Here is a 21,477-nt window from a genome sequence, read left to right on the forward strand (position 1 = left end):
TTTCCTGACTTGTTAATTTTAGCCATTCTGACTGGTGTGAGGTGGTATCGCATTATGGTTTTGATTTGTATTTCCCTGAGGCTGAGTGATATTGAGCACTTTTTCATGTGTCTGTTGGCCACTTGGATGTCTTCTTTGCAGAAATGTCTGTTCATGTCTTCTGCCCATTTCTTGACTGGATTATTTGTTCTTTGGGTGTTGAGTTTGATAAGTTCTTTATAGATTTTGGATACTAGCCCTTTATCTGATATGTCATTTGCATCTACAACTATTTCTTAAGGAGAAGTAATCCCATTCTTCTTAGCACAGTATTCTCCTTATTTCAAGGTAAAATAAAGCTGAGTTAAGAATGCTTAGATGGTCTATTGGTCTTTGGTTCTCTTGCCCCTAGGAGAAGGCAACCTTTCAAACAGCTCTCTGAATCAGATGTTCTGGTACTCTCCTAAGAAAAGGAGACTAGCAATGGCAAATAAGTATACTGTGCTGAGACCAAGTTTCCCAGGTTCTGTTAAGTCATGTTAAAGGGGTAGAGAGAGACAGGGTGAGATGGCATGGACTCAGGCCCAGGACCCCAAACACTTCATTGTCTCATACCTCTCCACCTCACCTCACTATCACCACACCAAGGAGGAGACATGCCCAAGGCAAGTGTATACACTCCTTGACCTCAAGCCTTTGCTTCAATCACAGGAGTATAAATGATGTTGGTGGCAGTGGAATAGGGAGGACAGAGTAGGCGTAAAAGAGAGCTCAAGGGAAGACCTGCAGGACTTAATATGGAGATGGATTTAATATGGGAGGTTAGGGAAAGGGACACACCCAGGAAGACTGACTTTTTGATCCTGGGTGATCAGGAGAATGATGGTGCCATCAGGGATGTCAGGAGGAGAAGTCAGTTTGGCAGGCAGTATGACAAGTTCAAACTGGGTCTGAATTCCACCCCTCACCAGATGTAGAAAAATCGCTTGTACTCTTGGGAGCTCACTTTTTTTTCACATGTAAATGCAGTAACAAAAGCAAAATTCTATTAAGATCAGAAGCAGAATATATACTAAAGGGTAATGATAAAATACATGTTTTCAGTGACTACATTAATTTTATATTACAGTAAATATATCTTACATCTCAGAACTCTATAGGTTTAAATCTTCCTATTGTTAGTTGCCAACACAACTCGTCAAAATTTGTAGTTTTAATACACAGTTATAAATACCAGAAGCAGATACCAGGTTGTTTATCATGAACTCTAACAAATTTGTGTATCTATCTTAATCAAGTGTTGTGAATTGAAAACCTGCTAATAAATGTCAATTTTATAAAGTATGGATTCTCCAAAGTTGATTTTAAGTCCCACAGCATGTTGGAGGTTGAGATGAAGAGGATGTGCCTTCTGGAATATTCCATGAGACGTGTATGGACTGTTACAAAATGTTTAGTGTACCTGGCAAAGGCTAAGAGCATAGCATTAAATGAGTCAAAACAGAGATAGGGTCCTAGTGCAGTAATTGCTAGTGGCCTAATGGCTCCAAGATTAAAATATTCTCTGAGTCTCAATGAAGTTTCCGAGGTATATAAAGCCCTACATACTTCTGCATAGACGCCTTTAACAATCCTCAAGTCTCTGGCATATCAGTGAGTGTTTATACTGTTTCTGAGTTTTAATAAATAGTTTTATCCACTTGGTGTTAATCTACTATTAACCTCATCATTTTTTTTTTTTATGTTTTAAAGGGGCCAGAGCCTTGATGATCTCACCAAAGTTACCCCTGAAGTAAACATAAGTAACCCAGGGTAAGGATTATGTCTTATCTTTCTTCCCTCCCTGTCCACATCAATTTGTGGCACACTTCAGAGAAGCTGTGTTGAAAAATCTTCAGATTGGAATCAGAAAGTCTGAACTCCATTATTTACCAGCTGAGTGCCTTTGAGCAAGTCCCTTGAAAACTCTGAGCTGAGGCTTCTTTAGGTATAGGGCTCTCACTTTCTACATCTATAAAACGGAAAGGTGGGAATGAATGATCTCTGCTATCCCTTCCAGCTCTTATACTCTTATGGCTTTACACTTTCCAAATAAGTGATTTTGGGGTTGATCTCAGAGAGGATAACCTCTCCATGCAAATTAGCTAGAGCAAACAGATTATTCTGGGGTGTGAACCGGAAGGCTGAAACCTTAGAGATTTTATTGCCAATATTTTGTAAAAGGTCTTAAGGTCTATGAAAAGATGCTGGTTGCTGTGATAATGCCTCTGTTAGGGAAGATGAGCTTCAACGACAGAGCACTTGTTTGGATGCTGGTTAATGGAGCATGTCCAGATTCCTACCTTGAAATGAGAACTTATAGCTTTTCTGTACACTTAGACTACACTGCTGCTTATTTTAGGAAGAGGAAACACACTAATGCTTGGATTACTAGCAATATCTGTGTGTTAGCAGCCACAGTGCCCAATGGCAATAGCTATTTTACCCGGAGGTGGGCTTGAGCCTCCCAAATGTCGGTCATTACCACCTTGGCTGCCAAAAACTTTTCTTTCTGGAAGGGCATGAGAACAAGAAATAAGTGTTCACTAACCGTTTAGCTCTACTGGTCTTTGGAGCAAAGGCTAGCGGTCAACCCTCTTTGTTAGGGCAGTTCTCCTTAGCCTTCTTCAGGCTAACGAATTCCAAAGTTCCAGACTCTCTAAACCTGCCTTGTCATTCCTTCCAGCCCCACAGAGGGAGCACCTCCTCCACTCTCATGAAGGAGTTCAGGGGGTAAAACTGTACCCACAACTTGATAACTGCTTTGACACATATCATCTCCTGGTCCACCGTTGGGCATGGTCGGCTGATTTCTGTTGAGGACGGGTGACCCTTTCCTCAGTTACCAGGGGAACGGCAGAGAAAAAACCACTTAGTAGCTCTTGGATTGTAGAAAAAGTTTGTAGCTCTGGCTGGTGAAAGAAAATCCCAGAGCCAGGCATTTTCATTTTGGTTTTGCCATTCCCTTACTGGATTACTTTAGCAAATGACCTAATATCCCTGCATCTCTTCTTCCCATGCAAACCAAGCAACCCCTTTCTCTGGGCCTTGTCTGATTCACTGATTATGAAAATGCTGGTTACCCAGCTTTTTCTGTGGTATCAAAAGTTAATTGTAGATATCATTGCATCACTGATATATGGGTAATATCTATTTTGTTTACTTCCTTAACCCTTTTTGCATTTTCTAAATTGTCTAGAGGGACCATGAATTATTTCTATAACAAAAGCAAATGTTGTCTGTTTTTTGTCTTGAAAATGTAAATAGTATTGAAAAGTTTGCCTTAATTTTCAAGGATGTCTTTCGTTCCTCCAGAGCATTTATTTGCTGTTGGGATTTTTCATCAACCAGTTGGAAGGTTAAAAGTAGTGTCAGTCATGAAACGAGGTACCCGTGAGATTAAAGAAATTCCCTTCCCAACAATATCCCTTTCTATTGTAAGCACAAGGCTACAGGGAGTACTTTCACTTTCTTAGGCCACCACCATCCCATGAAATGCCCCAAGATTATAGTTTCATTTCAGCCTTGACTAAGAGTAGGGCTTGCTGATTAAGCTCTGAAGATAGAGGTAAGATCCACTTTCTATCTCTTGCAAAAAGACGTGGGCTATAGGAACCTGAGGGAACAAAACAGTCTCTCCTCATCTCAGGTCTTCACTATCTAAAAAGAACACCTGTATTAGATTAGATGTAAAGGGGATAAAAGACAGTAACATATGAGCTCCTGCATTCAGAAAACCTAGATTTCTCCAACAAGATATTTAACTTAAACCATTTATCAAATTATATATCAAAGTGCTGCTGGGCTGAAATCTTTTTCAATAATGTGATTTTAACCAATACTTTCAAGCAAGTAGTATTATAGGAGCACCATCTAACATAAGGAAAAATATTTTTTACTCTTATAAAAAATAGCTTATCAAACTTAAAAAATAATAGATGTTATTCAGACTATCTCATTTTCCCACTAATATTTTAAAATGTCATTAAATATGCAGTTAGGTTTGCCTTATATGTTCTGATTTCTCACCTTAATAGAATTGATTGTGTGATCCAAAATTATAATCAAAGCTCGAAATTAAAATTTCACTCAAGTACACAGGCAAAATGTTATTTCAAGAGCTAGATTCAGCTTTAAAATCGGCAAGGCAAATAGACCTAAAGCTATTAATCCTTGCCTGACCTTGAGCCCAAAAATGCAGTCAACACACTGGCAAATAAGATGGGCTGAGAGGTAGGCAGGCAAATAGGATTCCTAATTTTGCTTATGTAATTTATGCAGCATAATTGGTATATGTTACTGATCTTAAAGATTTCTAAAACAGAACTTCTCTGGAACTGGAAGTTGCAGTTATAAATATTCCAATGGCAAATATTATTCATCAGTTTCACATACAAGCATCTTAAAGTGTTACAAGCTGAGATACTGAATAAACATATGAAGGCTCTTCCCTTGGGTGAAATATAACTTCAAGGGAGGATATATTTGAGATTTGCTTGAATATTTTTGCAAAGGGGAGGTGGACTAGAAGAACTGAAATTGATAGGGTTGGGTTTTTTTGGGGGGGTTCTTTCAGAAAACTCAAGGCTAGACTTGAACTTATATTTTGTATACTGAGAAACTGCCAAAAATGGTTTATATTATCTTTATGAAATTCAGGAAGTTCTCTAATTAAAATATAATGTTCTATAAGGCTTTTCTCAGGATTGCTAACATTCAACTTACACCTTTAGAGAAATAAAACAAGGTTCAAATTAATGCCTACACAATACCAACTTCCCACCATGGTAGTGGAGGTTAGAGGTGGACTGGTTTTGGGTTTGAGGCCAGCACACAACACTGATTTTTGCACTTAAATTCCCCAAAGCCCCAGGAATGTGTCACTTATTCTTATTTATGTGATAAGCCCCATACTCAAACTCAGGACCAATATTCACAGAACTCTTTTGTGAAAGGTAAATTAGTGTGCCCACATTTTTCTATGTGTCCTTAGTACTCAAAAGGTTCTGAATCCATGTAAGGATACTGAGAAGACAGTATCTGTGAACCAGGAGGCTAGCAGGCCTCACCAGATACTGAAGCTACTAACACGCTGATTTTGGACTTCCAGCCTTTAGAACTGTGAGAAATAAATGTTGTTTAATTTAAAAAAGAAAAAAGGCTCTAAAGGAGCACATTTGCTTGAAAACCCAAGATAACCCCACTGCCCTCCCCTGCTGCAGCAGCTTTCCCCACTAGAAATGGATGCTAGAAGGGATCTTAGGATTCATTCAACCCCCTTGGAAACTTAAGTCCCAGAGCTGGGGGTGGGGATGTGACTTGTCCAGAGTTACACAGCTGGTTTGTGGCCATACCAGGAGCAAGCTCCATGGTTCCCCCACTACCCTCCTGAGTGAGGCATCTCCTGGGAATTCTTATTAAACAGGGAATGCTAGGTCATTGCCAAAGAGATTTCATGTACCATAAGCCACAGCCACAGGAACTTCCATTCTGTGAGCATATAAGCACACCCTCCACTTAAGCAGGTGGATTTACTGCCACGTCTCACTTCCTTGCAGCCCCTTCCCTTTACCAGCTAATGCTCCATTTCTACCAGAGTTCAGTTAAGGAAATAATGAGTAGCAGTTATACAGTTCAGTTCATTTTACAGCTTGCTAGGTCAGGTTTAATTACCCCAGTGAGGAAACAGATTCAGAAAGGTTAAGAAACTTGCCCAAAGTCACACAGCTAGTAGGTAATAGAATTGAAGCATGAGCCACAATAAGAAACTAATGGAGGGGGGTAGTTTTCTCCTCCATAATACATCTGAAAAATAGGAAGGGAAGCAAATCAAATAGAATATCTGAATGCTCCAACGTAGGCATACCTCTTTATTTGCAAGTTGTCTCTGGGTTCTATCCTCTCACAGGCTGATGTCACCACGCAAACCAGGATGCCCTTGGGAATGTCATACATTCCTACCAGACAGTCATTTCCTTTAACCTTCTAAGACTAAAGAAGGTGTGGAAAAAACCTGGGACATAATACAGCGCCACAAATACTAGTCTCCCCACACCCCACCTGCTCCTGCCTCACTCCCACCCCAAGGCTCCTCTGGGATCCCATTCCGAAGGCTGAATACCCTCCTCCCTTTGCTTCCTCCTCCAGCTCAGTGACCATCAGGCAAAAGATCAAATGCAGGGTCTGGCCTAGGCATGAGCTCCCTTTCATGGGGCCGAGCCCCTGGGCCCTGGGCAGGCCAGTGGAGGCAGTGACGGGAGCATAGCCACCAGGTAACTTGGGACTCAGAGCTCAGGAAGAGCCAAGGCCGGCTCTGACATTCCTTCAGCAAGCACTTCAGCAAACAAGAACAGTTTGGCCCTTCTCACCTCCCCAGAGGGGTGGGAGGACAGCCTGGAAAGCTCCAAATGTTCAGAGAGGCCATTATTTTGATACTTCTTGCTCAGCACTGAGTGGGGGATGGTAGGGGTAGAGGGGATATGAGGCTTCTGCTCTGGGCCTCACATGCTTCTGCACATCTGGGAGCTGAAGCCCTCAGAGGGAATTCTATATTTAGACCCACCAGGAGGAGGGTAATGACATGTCACCACCACCTCCAGGGCCAGCCCCCCACCTCTGCACTAACATATGACACATGACTCAACTTCCCTGCAGAGCTCCAGCTGAGGGGGGACCGCTCAGCTGGAGCTGAGGTTAAAGACTGGGGCTGCACTCAGTCATTACACCCTTGCCCTGGGCCCTTTACCCACCAGGGCCCCAAGTTCCTGGGTTATGCCTCAGAGCCCTTCAAGGCAGAACCACTGTGGGAATGCAGGCAGGGTCAGCCCAGAACAAGGAGGAAGGGAATCCCTCTGTTTCTTAGAAGCTGACACAGGAGTCTGGAGGGAATCCAGGAACACAAATGGCTACAGAATCTCAGGAATAAATGTCTTGGGGGAAGACACACAGGTCTTCCAGCCAGTGATCTGGGTTCTAAACCCCTCACCCTCACTTGAATCTCCTGAGCAACCAAGGCCTGCATTCCTTACAGTGATATGACTGGCACATGGGATCCCAATACCCAGCCATTTAAAACAAAGTCAGGTAAAAATGGACTCTAATGTTCTCACCATTTTTATCACTTCAACCTTACTGAGAGCTTGAAGAGATCCTGCTTTCATTATCAGAGGAATACTAAAGCCATGGAATATGGGAGCTAGAAGAGGCTTTTTTCCCTAAAAACTGTAAATGTTCTCTGAAAAACAGAAGGGAGCTTGGAGGCAGAAACTACCCAAGCCAATCTCTTCTTCGTACAGAAGAGAACAGGTTAGGGAGGAGTGAGGTGCAGACACTATGAGCCACCATTTTTTAAAGCACTTACTATGCCAGGGACTGCACAAAAAATGTTCAGTGCGTCACTTAATTTTGTCCTTTGAAGCTGTTCTTTTTTTTTTTCCTTTTCATTTTACCTCTTTTAACTTCTTCCACTTTACTAATCACAAATATTCAGTAACTTGCTTGAGGTCCATGGTTAGGTGGGTAAACAGGTATCTACGATTTGCTCCCAGGTCTGACTCCAAAATGTGTGCTCTTAACTTTTCTACCCAAACTGAAGCCATATTAAAATAACTGAACCACAATCACTTTTTAAAAATGAGTGGCAGAGCTAAAACTAAAATCTAAATCTCCTAAATTCTCTTCTGAAGAACTTTGTCATTTTATTTTTTTTGGATCCTTCCCTTGCATATTAATCACAATGACTTCTAGTGTCATGTTGAATGATTACATTTTCCTCAACATATTAGGAAGGATAATTCTTACCCAAAATAATTTTGAAATTGAAAAGGTTAACATCTTATCTGGTACACTGGTGGTCACAATTAAACCATTTGCGCTAGTATAGTGGTTAAGAGGAAGGATTCTGGAGCTAAATAGCTGGGTTCAAATCCTGGTGACATCATAATACTTTGTCCAAGGACAAGAACAGTATTTTCTGTGACTTACTTAATCTAAAACATTGGACTAGTAATAGCACTGACTTTATGGAGTTATTGTGAGGATTATAAATGAATTCATTCATATAAAGCAGTGCCAAAAGATGTCTACACCCCTATGTTTACTGCAGCATTATTTACAATAGTCAAGATATGAAGCAATACAAGCGTCCATCAATATGTGAATGGATAAAGAAGAATGTGGTCTTTATATACAATGGAATATCACACAGCCATAAAAAAGAATGAGATCTTGCCATCTGTGACAACACAGATGGACCTGGGGGTATTATGCTAACAGAGAGAAAGACAAATACCATATGATTTCACTTACATGTGGAATCTAAAACACAAAACAAAAGAACAAACAAAGCAGAAACAAGACCCTAAATACAAACCACAAACTCATGGTTGCCAGAGGGGAGAGGGATAGGGCAATGAGCAAAATAGGTGAAGGGGAGTGGGAGGTACAGGCTTCCAGTTATGGAATGAGTAAGTCATGGGGATGAAAGATACAGCATAGGGAATATATAGTCAATGGTATTTTAATAGCTTTGTATAGTGACAGATGGTAGCTATACTCATGGTAAGGATAGCATAACATATAGAGTTGTTGAATTATTATACTGTACTCCTGAAATTAAAGTAACAATGTGTGTCAACTATACTTCAATAAAAAAATAAATTATAAAAAATCATTTCCTAAGAAAAATAAAAAATAATGCACTTAGTACCTGGCACATAGTAAGCACTCAACAAATGCTAACTCTTATTTGGGAACCAAATCCATTAGCTAGAGCTTAGGAAGCAAAATGGTAATAATGACAATAATATTTCAGTTCTGTAGTGTTTTATGGCTTTCTGAGCCCTTCAACACAAAATATCTCATTCGTCATCTCTAGTCCTGGCAGTGTCAAAGGAAATAGCATTATTGTGTCATTTAGCTAGGAAAGGCATAATTAATGAAGGCAAGAGTGGTGCAAAAAGCCTGTGATATTTCTGCATTTGTGTAAGCTTGTTGTTATGGCAACTGTCCCGTGTCAACGACCCTTTTTCAGGCAGAGAGAGACCCAGTTTTGGAGCTGTCACAGCACATCTGTTTCTCTGCTCAACTGATTAGCTCTTGTTTGCAACAATGAGCAGATGGAAGTAAAAACAAAAAAAAAAATTTTTTTTTTCTAAAAAGAAGCAAATGTTTACTTCATCCATAAGTCTGCTTTCTAATACAGAAACAGATCTTTAGCTGTTTTAAGAAGATGCCGAGTAAACTGGATCCTTAATATATGGGCCACTTCTCTCCCTGGTAGGGCTGCAAATTGTAGTCAACTATAAATTACAGGTCATTCATGTATGTCTTTTAAAATGATGTGTCTCATGCTCTAGTTTCAGAGTATTCTTCTACTACATCTCTGTGTGTCTTTGTTGTATGAGCTCATACAACAAAGTGGGTTGGGAAACCTGAATTCTGGGACCAAGACTGCTCTGAACTAGCACAGAGAATGGCCTCTCCCTGCCTTAGTTTCTTCATCTGTCAAATGGGACTTGCATGCCCATGCTCTGAAAGGCCAAACAGTTCTGGTACTTACTAGGTATGTGGATTTGGGCATGACCTCTCCTATGCATTTCTTTGAGCCTCAGTTTCCTCAGTGGTAAAATGGAGAAAATAGCATCTACTACAGAGAGCTGTTGAAATGAAATGATGTGTTAAATACCCCTAACCTAGTTTCTGATACATTAATGTATCCTCAAGCAAGTGAAAGTCCCCTTCCCACCATACACTTGCTTATTAGCAGGTACAATATTCAAACTATCTGACACTCAGCTGACTCATGGCACTGGAGCTGGTCCTTGTGGTCCCTTGCTTGACAGATATTACCTGTAGTGGGTGAACCATTAGGAGATCTGGGGTGTCCGAAGGAAAGAGACAGGCACCTCTGGTGGCCGAGGAGCACTCAAGGGGCTCTGGAGGCCAGCCACTTACCATCCAGGATAGAAGTATTTCAATATTTTACCAATCAGTATGGCCACACCCATGCATACCAGTTAACTCTAAGGCATTATTCTAACAGTCTACAAAAGTCCCCAATAAAAATAACAGTGATACTTTGGTCCTTTATCTTGAGTTTCAGTCATTTACAAACATTCAGTTTAATTCTTTGCTACATGTGACGGTGGGAAGGGAAGATGAAGGATCAATTTCCCCAACCCCCCACCATCACCATCAATACACATAAAGTAGGCCTGTATCCCATTTTGTTATAGACCAGGATATTACCAGGCAAGTAAGTGATACAAATACTAGCTGAGCAATACCAACACTGACAGTGGACATGGGTTGTATTGGAAATCTTCTAGTTCAGCGGGTCACAAAATATAGATTCTAGTCACCGTTACCCACCTACCCAGTCAGTGTCCCTGAGCACTTAGCCTGGCAGAACCTTGGATACCTTATCTATTAAGTCATGTACTCATGCCTAACTGACATCCTCACAGATAGGTGTGAGCACTTAAAAAATAATACCTGTAAAAGTTCCATGCAAATGTGAGATACTATTATGCATAATATTTATTATAAGAAATTGGCTGTCAGGAAACAGTAGAGTAGAAAAGAGACAATAAACATAGCTAATAGGAAGACTGTGTTAAATATATACATACATACATATATATATATATGTCTAAGATATAGGCTAAAATAAGAGGCAGGGAGACCAGAAGTTCAATGTAAACGGAGGGTTGAAGGAGGTAACCTGAGTCAAACATCTCAGGAGATAATAAAAAAAAAATGCTTGGCTAGAGATCAGGTAGGACAGAACAAAATTCTGAAGATGCTGAGTACCCAGGTGGGAAGGCAATTTGTTATGCTTAGTACATCCAGAAAGAACTGTGTTTGCCTTAAACACCTGAGGCTGTGAGAGAACAGTGTGTGTGCGCGAGCATGTGTGTGTGTGTGTGTGTGCGCGCGCAGAGAGCCAAAGCTGAGCTCTCTAAGCTAGCTCCTCTAACATGCAGACCTGTAGATCCCAAAAGAGTGGCTGATTATCCTGGAAACTTGAATTATTTACTACAGGAGGGGTGTTAAGAATTTGGAGGGCTGTTATGGGTTGAGTTGTATCCTCCAAAAAAAATATGTTGAAGTGCTAACCCTCAGAACCTCAGAATGAAAACTTATTTGGAAATAGGGTTGCTATAGATGTAATTAGTTGAGTCAAGGTGAGGTCATACTGGAGCAGGGTGGGCCCCCAATCCAATGTGACTGGCGTCCTTATGAGGAGATAGCCATGTTAAGGCAGAGACACAGAGGGAGAGGGCCTTGTGACTACAAAGGCAGGTACTGGAGGCCAAAGAATACTGAAGACTGCCAGCAAACCACCAGAAGCTAGGAAGAAACGAGAAAGGATCTTGGAGGCTTCAGAGGAAGCGAAGCCCTGCTGATGCCCTGATTTTGGACTTCTAGCCTCCAGAACTGGGAGATAATAAATTTCTGTTGTTTTAAGCCACAGATTTTGTATTACTTTGTTATGGCAGTCCTAGAAAACGAATATGGAGCAGACAGCCTTTGACCCCAGGACAGGAGGAGAACCCTCTTTAACTTCTTCAACACAAGATCAGCCTCATGGAAGTAAAGGGGGGCGTCTGTTTGTACCAAGGGTACTTTCACTGGTGGCTACTGCAATACTGGAGCCACTACTGCCCCTCAGATATTCACAGGCAAGACTGCCCCCCAAGTCAGCCCCTACCTACAAAGCCATGCAGGTCGCAGCAGGCACAGCCGGGATTTTTGATGGCTTCACGTAGCTGCTGAACCAACAAACTCTGCAACTCCCCACGTCTGTCCTTACGCGAGAAGCTTAATTTCCTACTGTTTAAGTCATTTTGCTCAGGGTAATCTGTTAAACACATAGTTTCTATGTTGAGTGTTTTTCTTTCCCTCTTGTCTTCCCTAAGTCATAGTATGAAGTACTATCACACTTAAGGGCACCCCTAGAATTCTTCTTCTTCTCTTTTGCTGAGTTGATACTGCTTTTACCCAGTATTTTTCAACTTCAGTCATATCCAGATGAGGCAGTGAGAGGAAATAAGTGGAGAGTGTTGACAATCTGAGAGTCAATGCCTGCCGCAGCTTTGAGCTGCCCCAGTGAACTGTGCATTTGGACTGTTCATCAACATTTGATTGTGGTGTGGTCACATTCCATTAGCTACCTGGTTTGTAGTATAGCCTACTCGAATTAAATATTGAAGTTACTCAAGCTGGCGAAATAAAAATGGAAATAAAATTGTGGAAAGAATAATTGGGTTCCATTTCTCAAAATTAAATAGGATCAAGGATCCTTCAGCTGCATTTTCAAAATAAAAGCCCCGGTCACCTACAAGGATTTCATGCCACTGGTAAAGGCACTGCATGCATTGTTGTCATGTTTAATCTAAACACCGCTTATTCACACTAGAGAAGCAAAAGCATATTAAGATCAATATACTACGCAGGCTGTCACATGAAGGCAATGTTCATTTGAACCACTGCTGATTATACTTTCAAGAACTGCTCTTAACCCAAAGCTTTGCTCGCCAGGGAGAGTACAAATGTTTGTGGAATCGGCCGGGCAAATGGAAAGCTGTTCCTGTGGACATTCTTACGCAGAATTATGAAGCAAAAAAGAAGCTTTGTTGGAAAGAGTAATTCTCCATTTAGAACATAAAAACATGAGGACTGTGTAGGCTTGAGCGCCAAGAACTGCAGCCCGGGACTGACCGCATAGCCCTGCCACAAGCAGGCATCCTGAGAGAATCTATGAGGCAGGCATGAGCCACCAGGCACTTGCTGCTGAAAGGCACGGTCAAGGTCTCCACACGGCCATCTGCCTACTCCTCAACTTAACCACTAGAGCAGGTAGGATGCCATGCTGGCTTTTCCCTGCTGAGAACACAACCAGTTCCAGACAATATGGGCAACACAGGCTCACCACAGATCACTATACTGCCCCTTCTAGAAACATTCCACATATCTTATTCAACCCAGCTGAAACTGAAAAGTCACACACACCGCATGAGAAATGTAGAAAGCCAAGGGCAGGCTTCTCTTATTTACGTTTTGTGATTGTGGGAACACTAGCTTGCTGTGGGTTAGAAGAAGAACACCATCTTCGGTGTTATGTCATCCTAAATATGCGCTGAGTGGCCTCAGTTATTCTTTAATAACAGATCAATCAAAATCTACAGAGAAATTTGTTGATACCAGTAGTTATAAAGCCTCTGCAAACTGCCCTTCAAATGCATCATCTCCTTTGGCTTTTTTTTTTTTTTTTTTTTACCAATGGATTCATTCATCCGACAGAAGTTTACTGAGCACCTACTCTGTATCAAGCACTATGTTGAGAGTTGGACATCATAGGACCCGCTGACAACTACAATGGGATGATCACAGTGTGCTAATGGAGGCTGTAAAGGCTGCAACAGAAACTTAAGGACACGAGCCTCAGTGTCAGCCAGGCATTAGGGAAGGTTTCGTACCAGAGACAGGTGCATCTGAGCTGAGACCTGAAGACTGAGGAGGAACGTGTCAGAGTTCTGAGGGCTACTCCAGAAGATATAACAATGCATGGAAGGGTTTAAAGGAATGCTGTATCAACATGGATTTGGGGTGAACTTGTTGTTCACTACTCTTGAGGCTTAAGAACAAGTAAATTGGGAAACAGTAACCTGAGAAGAAGGTGGATAGGTAGATACGGGCTGGAATATGAAGGGCTTTGTTCACCTTCCAAAGGAGTTTTGATTCTGTCCTACAGTGTTTCTCAAAGTGGGGTTCACAAGGTCTCTACGAAAATTTTTATGTTTTTGTTGCAATAATAATTTTATTAGTAATCAAATGGGAGGAACAGTGATAAAAACATATTCCAAATCATCTGGATGACCATTTGCCTCACAATTTCAGTGCCCCTATTTATGTTTACTATTAAGTCGGCATAAGCCAACAGAGATGTACCAGTTAGAGACCAAAGAAGATGTTGTTTGAACGAAGATCACCCTAGCTGAAATTGAGTAAAGTGGTGGGAGAACGGGGTCACCACATGGTACATGGTAATAAGTAGGACAAAATAACTCAAAATAATACATGCTGTCATGCTCTGAAACATATTCATACTGCAAAGGACAACTGAGTTTCATAAAACAGTGTCATCTGTCTCATTATATTAAAGGTGTTTATTTGAATGATACTGGCTCTGTAGCTTTTTCATAACACATTTTTTTCCTTTTAGTTTTATAGTTCTATAAACATAAGGCAGAAGTTTATAAACATAAGGCAGAACTAGTTTCATGTTTTTTAAATCCTATTTAAGAAACATTTAAGATTTAAGTAAACACTGGAATCTGCAGGGTTTTTCTTTTTCTCCAAAATGGGCCTGTCCATAACCCAAGTATGAAAAAGGACCATAGAGAATTGTGAGCCACTGAAAAACTTTCAGCATATTGGTGTGAACTGACTGCTGTGTTAGGAGCTCACCTGTGCAGTCACATAGAGGAAGAACAGCCATGGGGTCAGAATGGAGATAGAAAGACCTCTAAGGAGATGAACGCCTCAGTCCTGTTATTAAAAGCGCCCATTTGCTTAATCCCAGAGACCTGCTCAGGGCACAGGCCCCAGTACTGTGGAATTAAATGCTGACAGGGCAAGCAAAGCTGTATCAGTGTTTCAGGGTATGCCTTATCTAGGTGGAAAATTCCCCAAACTTCTACATGATTCATCTCATGGAGGCCTCTGTGACGATGCCAGAACTAATCCCAGGTTTTACTAGAGAGCCAAAAAATCACACAAGAGAAGTTGCTATCTACCTGGTAACAACAACAACAAAAAAACCCAGGACCTCTGCATACAGTGCCATAGTCCGGCTGGAGCTGAAATCTTTCTCTTTACCAATCCATGTGTCACTGGGCTGCACCTATCCAGGGAAGGTGACTTTTTCTAACTTACACAAAGGCTGGGTGAACTTGCCAAGCCACGACCTGTGGAGAGAGCTGCATCTTCTGGAGGGAACACCTTTTTCTAATTGCATGAAGGTAACTTATAGGCTAGCTATGACTTAATCCTGCTTTTCTCAGATTATGTGTCATCATTATCACTCCCCAAACCGGAACTTAACAGTTCTGAAAATTTGGGGAAGCATATGATTTTCTCATAAAAAGGCATAGTACCAGCACACTCAACAACATAAATAAATGCCTTCTGATTACCTCAGGAGCCATCCAGAATGGGGTGCCAACAGATGTGTTTCTCCGTAGACGTGTACTGGTGAGTTGAGCGGAGACACCTGTAAGAAAAGGGTACTATAATTCAGCAGTGAACAGAGGGTGATGCTAAACCAGAGTCTGGCAAACTTTTTCCATAAAGGGTCAGATAGTCAGTAGACGCCGAGAGCCATATAGTCTCTATCATAACTGCCACTAGAGAGCAAAAAGCTGCACGGACAACACAGAAACAAATGAGTGTGGTTGTGTTTCCATAAAAATTTATTTATGGGTACATATAATTTTCACATGTCATAAATATTCTTTTGAATTTTTTTCCCCAATCATTTAAAAATGTAGAATCCACTTTTCTTTCACAGGTCATATAAGAGGAGGCAGGTCAGATTCAGTTGACCTGTAGTTTGCCAAAACTGTAGTTTGCCAGTCACTGTGTGGGAGCACTTACCTCTCTATCTAAATCACTAGAATATTTTTTTCATAATGAACATTCCTACCCGTATTGCTACAGAATTGGAATTAAAAGAAAACATCGGGGCACCTGGGTGGCTTAGTCGTTAAGCGTCTGCCTTCAGCTCAGGTCATGATCCCAGGGTCCTGGGATCGAGCCCTGCATCGGGCTCTCTGCTCGGTGGGAAGCCTGCTTCTCCCTCTCCCTCTCCCACTCCCCCTGCTTGTGTTCCTGCTCTCGCTGTCTCTGTCAAATATATAAAATCTTAAAAAAAAAAAAAAAAAGAAAGAAAGAAAAAGAAAATATCAAGGGGGACCTGGGTGGCACAGTCGGTTAAGCATCTGACTCTTGGTTTTGGTTCAGGTCATGATGTCAGAGTCATGAGATGGAGCCCTGCATCCAGCTCCGAGCTCAGTGAGGAGTCTGCTTGAGATTCTCTCTCCCTCTACTCTGCCCCTCCCGCTTATGTACTCTCTTTCTAATAAATACATACATACATAAATAAATCTTTAAAAAAAAAAGAAAATATCAAGAACTAAACCCAAAATATCTTCCTATTATATTTCCAAATATTTCAGGTGATTTCTTTCTTAAAATGGTGCTTCATTTTATGGACGAAGAAAATCGGCATGTATTATTTATAATAGAGCATCAGTGTAAACATAAAAAGTTTCTAGTCCCTTATCTTACCTAGAAGCCTGGAAACCTGGCAAGAAAACTATGTTTGTCAAATGGAAAAAGAAGCTGATGAAAAATATTATGATCTAGGGCTCAGTGTTGAGGACCAGAATTTTAATGTAATTCCAATGTATTTTATCTATCTTAAGTCTTCAGCTCTCTTCTTTATATAAGTGAATAAAGTAGGGCACCTGGGTGGCTCAGATGGTTAAGCGTCTGCCTTTGGCTCAGGTCACGATCCCAGGGTCCTGGGATCGAGGCCCACATCGGGCTCCCTGCTCGGCGGGGAGCCTGCTTCTCCCCCTCCCTCTGCTTCTCGCCCTGCTCATGCTCTCTCTCTCTCTCTCTCTCTCTCTGTATCTCTGTGTCTCGAATGAAGAAATTTAAAAAAATACATTTAAAACAAGTGAATGAAGTAGAAGTAAAGATGCACTGGATTAGGAGTCAGAAGACCTGTTTTCCATCCCAATTATGCCTTTTCCTAATTGTATGACCTCAAGCAGACACCCTCACTCTGAGCCTCAGTTTTCTTATCCTCAAATTGGGGATAATGATACCTGTCACACCTAACACAAAGGGTTCTTCTTAAAGATCAAATAAGAAAACAAATGTGAAATAACTTAAAAATTGTAAAATATTTTACAAATATAAGGTATTCTTTTATGCCGAGCAGAAATCTAAGGCAGCCCTTAACAGAATCACAAGCATTGCCACTAAGGCTGTTGAGGATGAGAACTTAGAAACCTGAATCAGGCACAGTTTTGCCAAGGCCCAGGTTGCTTGGGGTGATGGTTGCTGGACACTTGCATTCTCTTTATTAGAAATCCAAAGAGGGCTCTCTAAACTCTACTGGCCATGGATAATTTGTTATTTTGCCAAATTCCCTGCTATAATTTTGGTTAAAAAAAAAAAAGCTTTTCTGTTTTTAATTTCTAGAAATTTCTTTTACAGCAACTGCCTTCTACTGGTAAGATTAGGAGACTCACTTCAAATCACAAAGCTGGTGAGTAGATAAATCAGCATTAATCCCCATCCTCATCCTCCTAGGCTCTTCCCCTCACAATACATTGACTGCCCTTGGGACCACGTGTAAAATACATCTCTGATGTTATCCACAGCACATTCATAGGGTTATACCATTCCTTATAAATAAGGAGGAGCATAAGACTTGAACAAAGTCCCCCTCTGCTATTTTTCTTTGCTTGCTCTTTTAGTAAATAAACCAGTACACCTAAAGTAACTTCATTTATTTTTGAGTAATTTCTTCTAAGCAAATCATTCACTAATACATTTTAATACTGAATTCTTTCTTAACAATAAAACAATGAATATTCAAAATCATCAATCTTTTCTCCTACTATGTTGACATTTATGAAGAACATTTTAAAAAGTGCTTCTGTAAATGTTTTCTCATTATTTGTATCAATCAAAGTGAAGTACTGTTGTTGAACACATTTAGAAGACTAAAGCATTCAATAAACTTAAAAAGGAAAACCCAATGGTTTGTTGGTTTGTGAATATCAATACATAAGTGTTGCAAGGAGATATTTAATAGGTCTCTGGCCTTAGGTGATATTGCTCTGCATTTCCTCTCACATTTCCATTTCCTGTTAATGTTTCCAGTTCAACCAGCCTCACATGTAGCAGCAATATTCACAATTTAAAGGGATGTTAGCTGCCAGACCCAAAGGACTATTTTACCTTCTGCTCACTGGGAATAAGTATGCCTGAGGCTAGAAAAAGTCATTTGAAAGACCAAACTGCTTTCTCTTTTCATATGCAAAAGAAGAAATGATGAAATGTAAATTATAGACAACAGCCCTGAGAATAGAAATTCTTCCCAGAAAAGCAAGTTTTTCCATCAAATTCTTCTTTTGAAACACTTTTATTTTCTATCTTTAATAAAATTGCTTCAAAGCTGAAAATAGATTAACAAACACCATCTCCTAGGGTGATCCATCTGGTAAACCCCCCACTCTCCAGTCTGTGTTTGACTGGAAAAGCCCCTCAGCCTATGGGATAGCAGAGAGGCCCCAGTCTTCTGAGACTGCAATAAATTGTTGCCTTGGGCTAAACTGCACACATCAAGAAAACAAACGACAAGCAGTCATTACCAAAGTCAACGAGCTTAACTCCTCCTTCTGTTGTCAGTAGAATGTTATTCCCCTTGACATCACGGTGGATGATTCGGTTATTGTGCAAATGCTGAAGGCCCTGCATGGTGTCCCACCACCACCAAACAACAGGAAAGAGAAAGGGGAAATTTGAATGGTTATTTTAAAACAATCACCCTACCTTTAAAAATCCAATCAACGTCCACATTTGGCTATACCTCCCTGCTGTTATACACCTTGCATATTACCGGGCCATTTCCACTTGTTAATATGCAGTTGTGATCCAACTGATTACAAATTGCCCCCTCTGATGTCATCCCCAGCCTGATGGATGTTCTTACCAAGAGGGCCCCATATAAGATGTATGAGATCATTGCTTCATCCAAATGCTGGCCACACCTGAGTAGACCTTTGACAAGTTCGGTGACTGAGCCCCCATTACACAACTGCAAGAGGAGGTGCCAAGGAGAGAGATTCAGCAGGACATACAAAAGAAAATGAAAAAGACGTTAAGAAGAAAAGCTGATTATTGACCTGATGTAGTAAATTTACAGATCATAAAACTCCAGGTCAGAATAATTAAACTTCAAATTTACATTATACCGTCAAACCTAGGGTATATGTGTGTATTTATTCAGGGGGATGATTTATAAGTGAAAGTACATGTCCAAAAAGTTGACTGTCAATAAAAGCACAAATTATTTAGACATTTGAAAGAGAAAGCATATGAGTAATCATGGTGATTTATTGGATATTCTTCATTTTACATGAATATTGTCTATTTAAAAACACACACACACACACATACACGTGCATTTTAAGGATAAGAGAAGACCAGAAGATGCCGTTGATACTTGGGAGGAAATAAATTTCATTTCAAACCTTCCTGTCTCCAGGGCTAGCACTGCAGGCATCAGAAGCCCAACCAGCAGCTCTTTCTAGAGTTGCCATTTGCATGTCAAATTTATGAGGTGGAGTTCCCTCATTTGTGCGTTTAACCTTCTCATATTCAACCCTGGGCATTGAGCAACTTTATGCCCTTATTTTTTTCTGTAATGAAAAACACTGTAAAAGTATATCTTGCATATTTGCTCTTTGTTATATATTATACATTACTGAAATTTGAGACTATGTGAACCAGGCATACTATACTTTTGTGGAAATTTAAGGGTTTTCAAGGATAATTTTTACTAACTGTAGAAGTCAATATGCAGGTTTGGGCTTGCTACATGCTGTCTTAAATCAAAAGTTCTTAATCGGTTTGAGCAGGACATGTAAATACCTTGAAATTGTAGGCGGCATGTTGTATATGCATCTTGCATTTTTTCTGCTGAGAAAATTCAGAGCTTCCTTCAGATTCTCAGAGCCATCCTTTCTCTTATAAGGTTAAGACCCCACTTTAGACTAGGTTTCCCCCTGGCACTTTACCTGAAATTTGGGAAAGAGTTAACTAGTGAACAGTGGGGGGCTCCCCGGGGTTGTGGCTGCTTGAATCAACTGGCTTTTCATAAACAAGGAAATATGAGGGAACATAGATTAGCACCTTTCCTAAAAGAAGACAACTCTTTATCAAGATAACACAGTAGGATCTATTTCACTCTAATTATGAATATCTGTAATGTTTTATCAAAGGGTGAGTAGATGTTTTTATTTGATGTGTGTATCATTCCCTGTTACATAAATGGCAGATACCTTGCATACACGTTAACAATCAAAATGATCTGGAACTGAATCTGCCCATTTTTTACCATTTAAATTGCTCAAAAGTAATAATATGTGATTAAAAATCTAATTCAGAATTAGCAATCTTTAAAACATGATAAAATTACTATCAGGAATGATTTAGGAGGGACCCTAAAAGCAGTGAAATGCATTGAAGACTACGATGGTCCCATCAGTTTGTGATTAAAGTGTCCTTGGAATCTACTCTCTACCAATGTCAGGTATAACTTGTAATTCAACACGGATCATTCTGATGGCCCTAAGGCTGAGAACCAGGGTAATGTCTTCCAAAGGATTCCACATTCTCTTGATTATGATTATGTTTTACATGACCCAAAAAGGGCAAATAACATTCAGTATTCAATCTAATATCCTCTTGGGCAATGAATGCATTTTCAGTGCCATGATTTGTATTAAAAGCTAAGCTTTCAACAGACAAAGATAATTTTCCAGAACTCCCCTAAATAGATTCTGTATTTCAAGGAACAAATACTGGAGAACTGACGAGAGTCAAATGATGATCATGACATGACAGAAGGGAAGTTCTCAAGAAAAAGAAAAGCCCTTCTGGAGCTGGTGGTATAGAGCTTGGAGAGCTTGAGAGAAAAAGATTGGAGTGACAATGCTCCCTCTTGAGGGGTTCTAAATAAGGGCACAATTATCATAGAAATTTCAATTTCTTATGACCCTCTTTTCATTTGTAAATCTAAGGGGAGACCTTTTCATAGGAGCCTCATGCCAACAAAGGGGTGTCCATGTTGAACAGAAATGGCAGTAGGGTAGGGTGAGGCTGACCAAGGCTGGGATTTTAACAGTTCCCTACAGCTCATTCATGACTTACAGAAGATTCAGAACTTTATGCTCCATTTGGGGACAGGGATAAGACTAGAATTTTAATGACAAGGACAACAGAGTGAGGACCTCATGATAAGAAGGAGTATCAAGGACCAAGGACATGGGGAGATACCAAAGCCATAAAGTATAGGGACTTAGGGGTCACCACAAAATTCAAGGCTCCTGTCCTCACTCCTATAGCTTTACATGAACATCTGTTGTACCTAGATCCAGATGCCACCCAGGACAAAGGGAAGAGGAAGAGGAAAGATGAGGTTCTAAAAATACTGGGTCTTTACCGCCATGATTGAGTTTTGACCTGGACTGTGAAAACAGGATATAAATAGTAGAATTTGCCCCTTTCCAAAGAAATCACTCAGTTGGACTAAGTTTAACAGAATGAATTAAATCAGTTGTCTCTGCTAGGCAGGCTGGGAGCTCAAGAACA

General features: G+C 40.5%; 1 protein-coding gene across 1 annotated transcript in view; it reads right to left on the reverse strand.

Annotated features, from left to right (window-relative positions):
- The window catches only part of LOC115938333 (myosin-IIIb-like), a 33,877-nt gene that overhangs the window by 3,702 nt on the left and 8,698 nt on the right, over positions 1-21,477 (reverse strand). The window contains exons 3-5 of the mRNA XM_081814217.1: positions 18,815-18,919; positions 18,474-18,573; positions 15,219-15,295 (exon numbers count right to left, since the gene is read on the reverse strand). Of these exons, the coding sequence (XP_081670343.1) occupies positions 15,219-15,295; positions 18,474-18,573; positions 18,815-18,919 (282 nt within the window). The remainder of the gene's footprint in view (positions 1-15,218; positions 15,296-18,473; positions 18,574-18,814; positions 18,920-21,477) is intronic.

This window comes from Leptonychotes weddellii, chromosome 3 (assembly GCF_054177405.1).
Source record: "Leptonychotes weddellii isolate Sample4059 chromosome 3, ASM5417740v2, whole genome shotgun sequence".
NCBI lineage: Eukaryota > Metazoa > Chordata > Mammalia > Carnivora > Phocidae > Leptonychotes > Leptonychotes weddellii.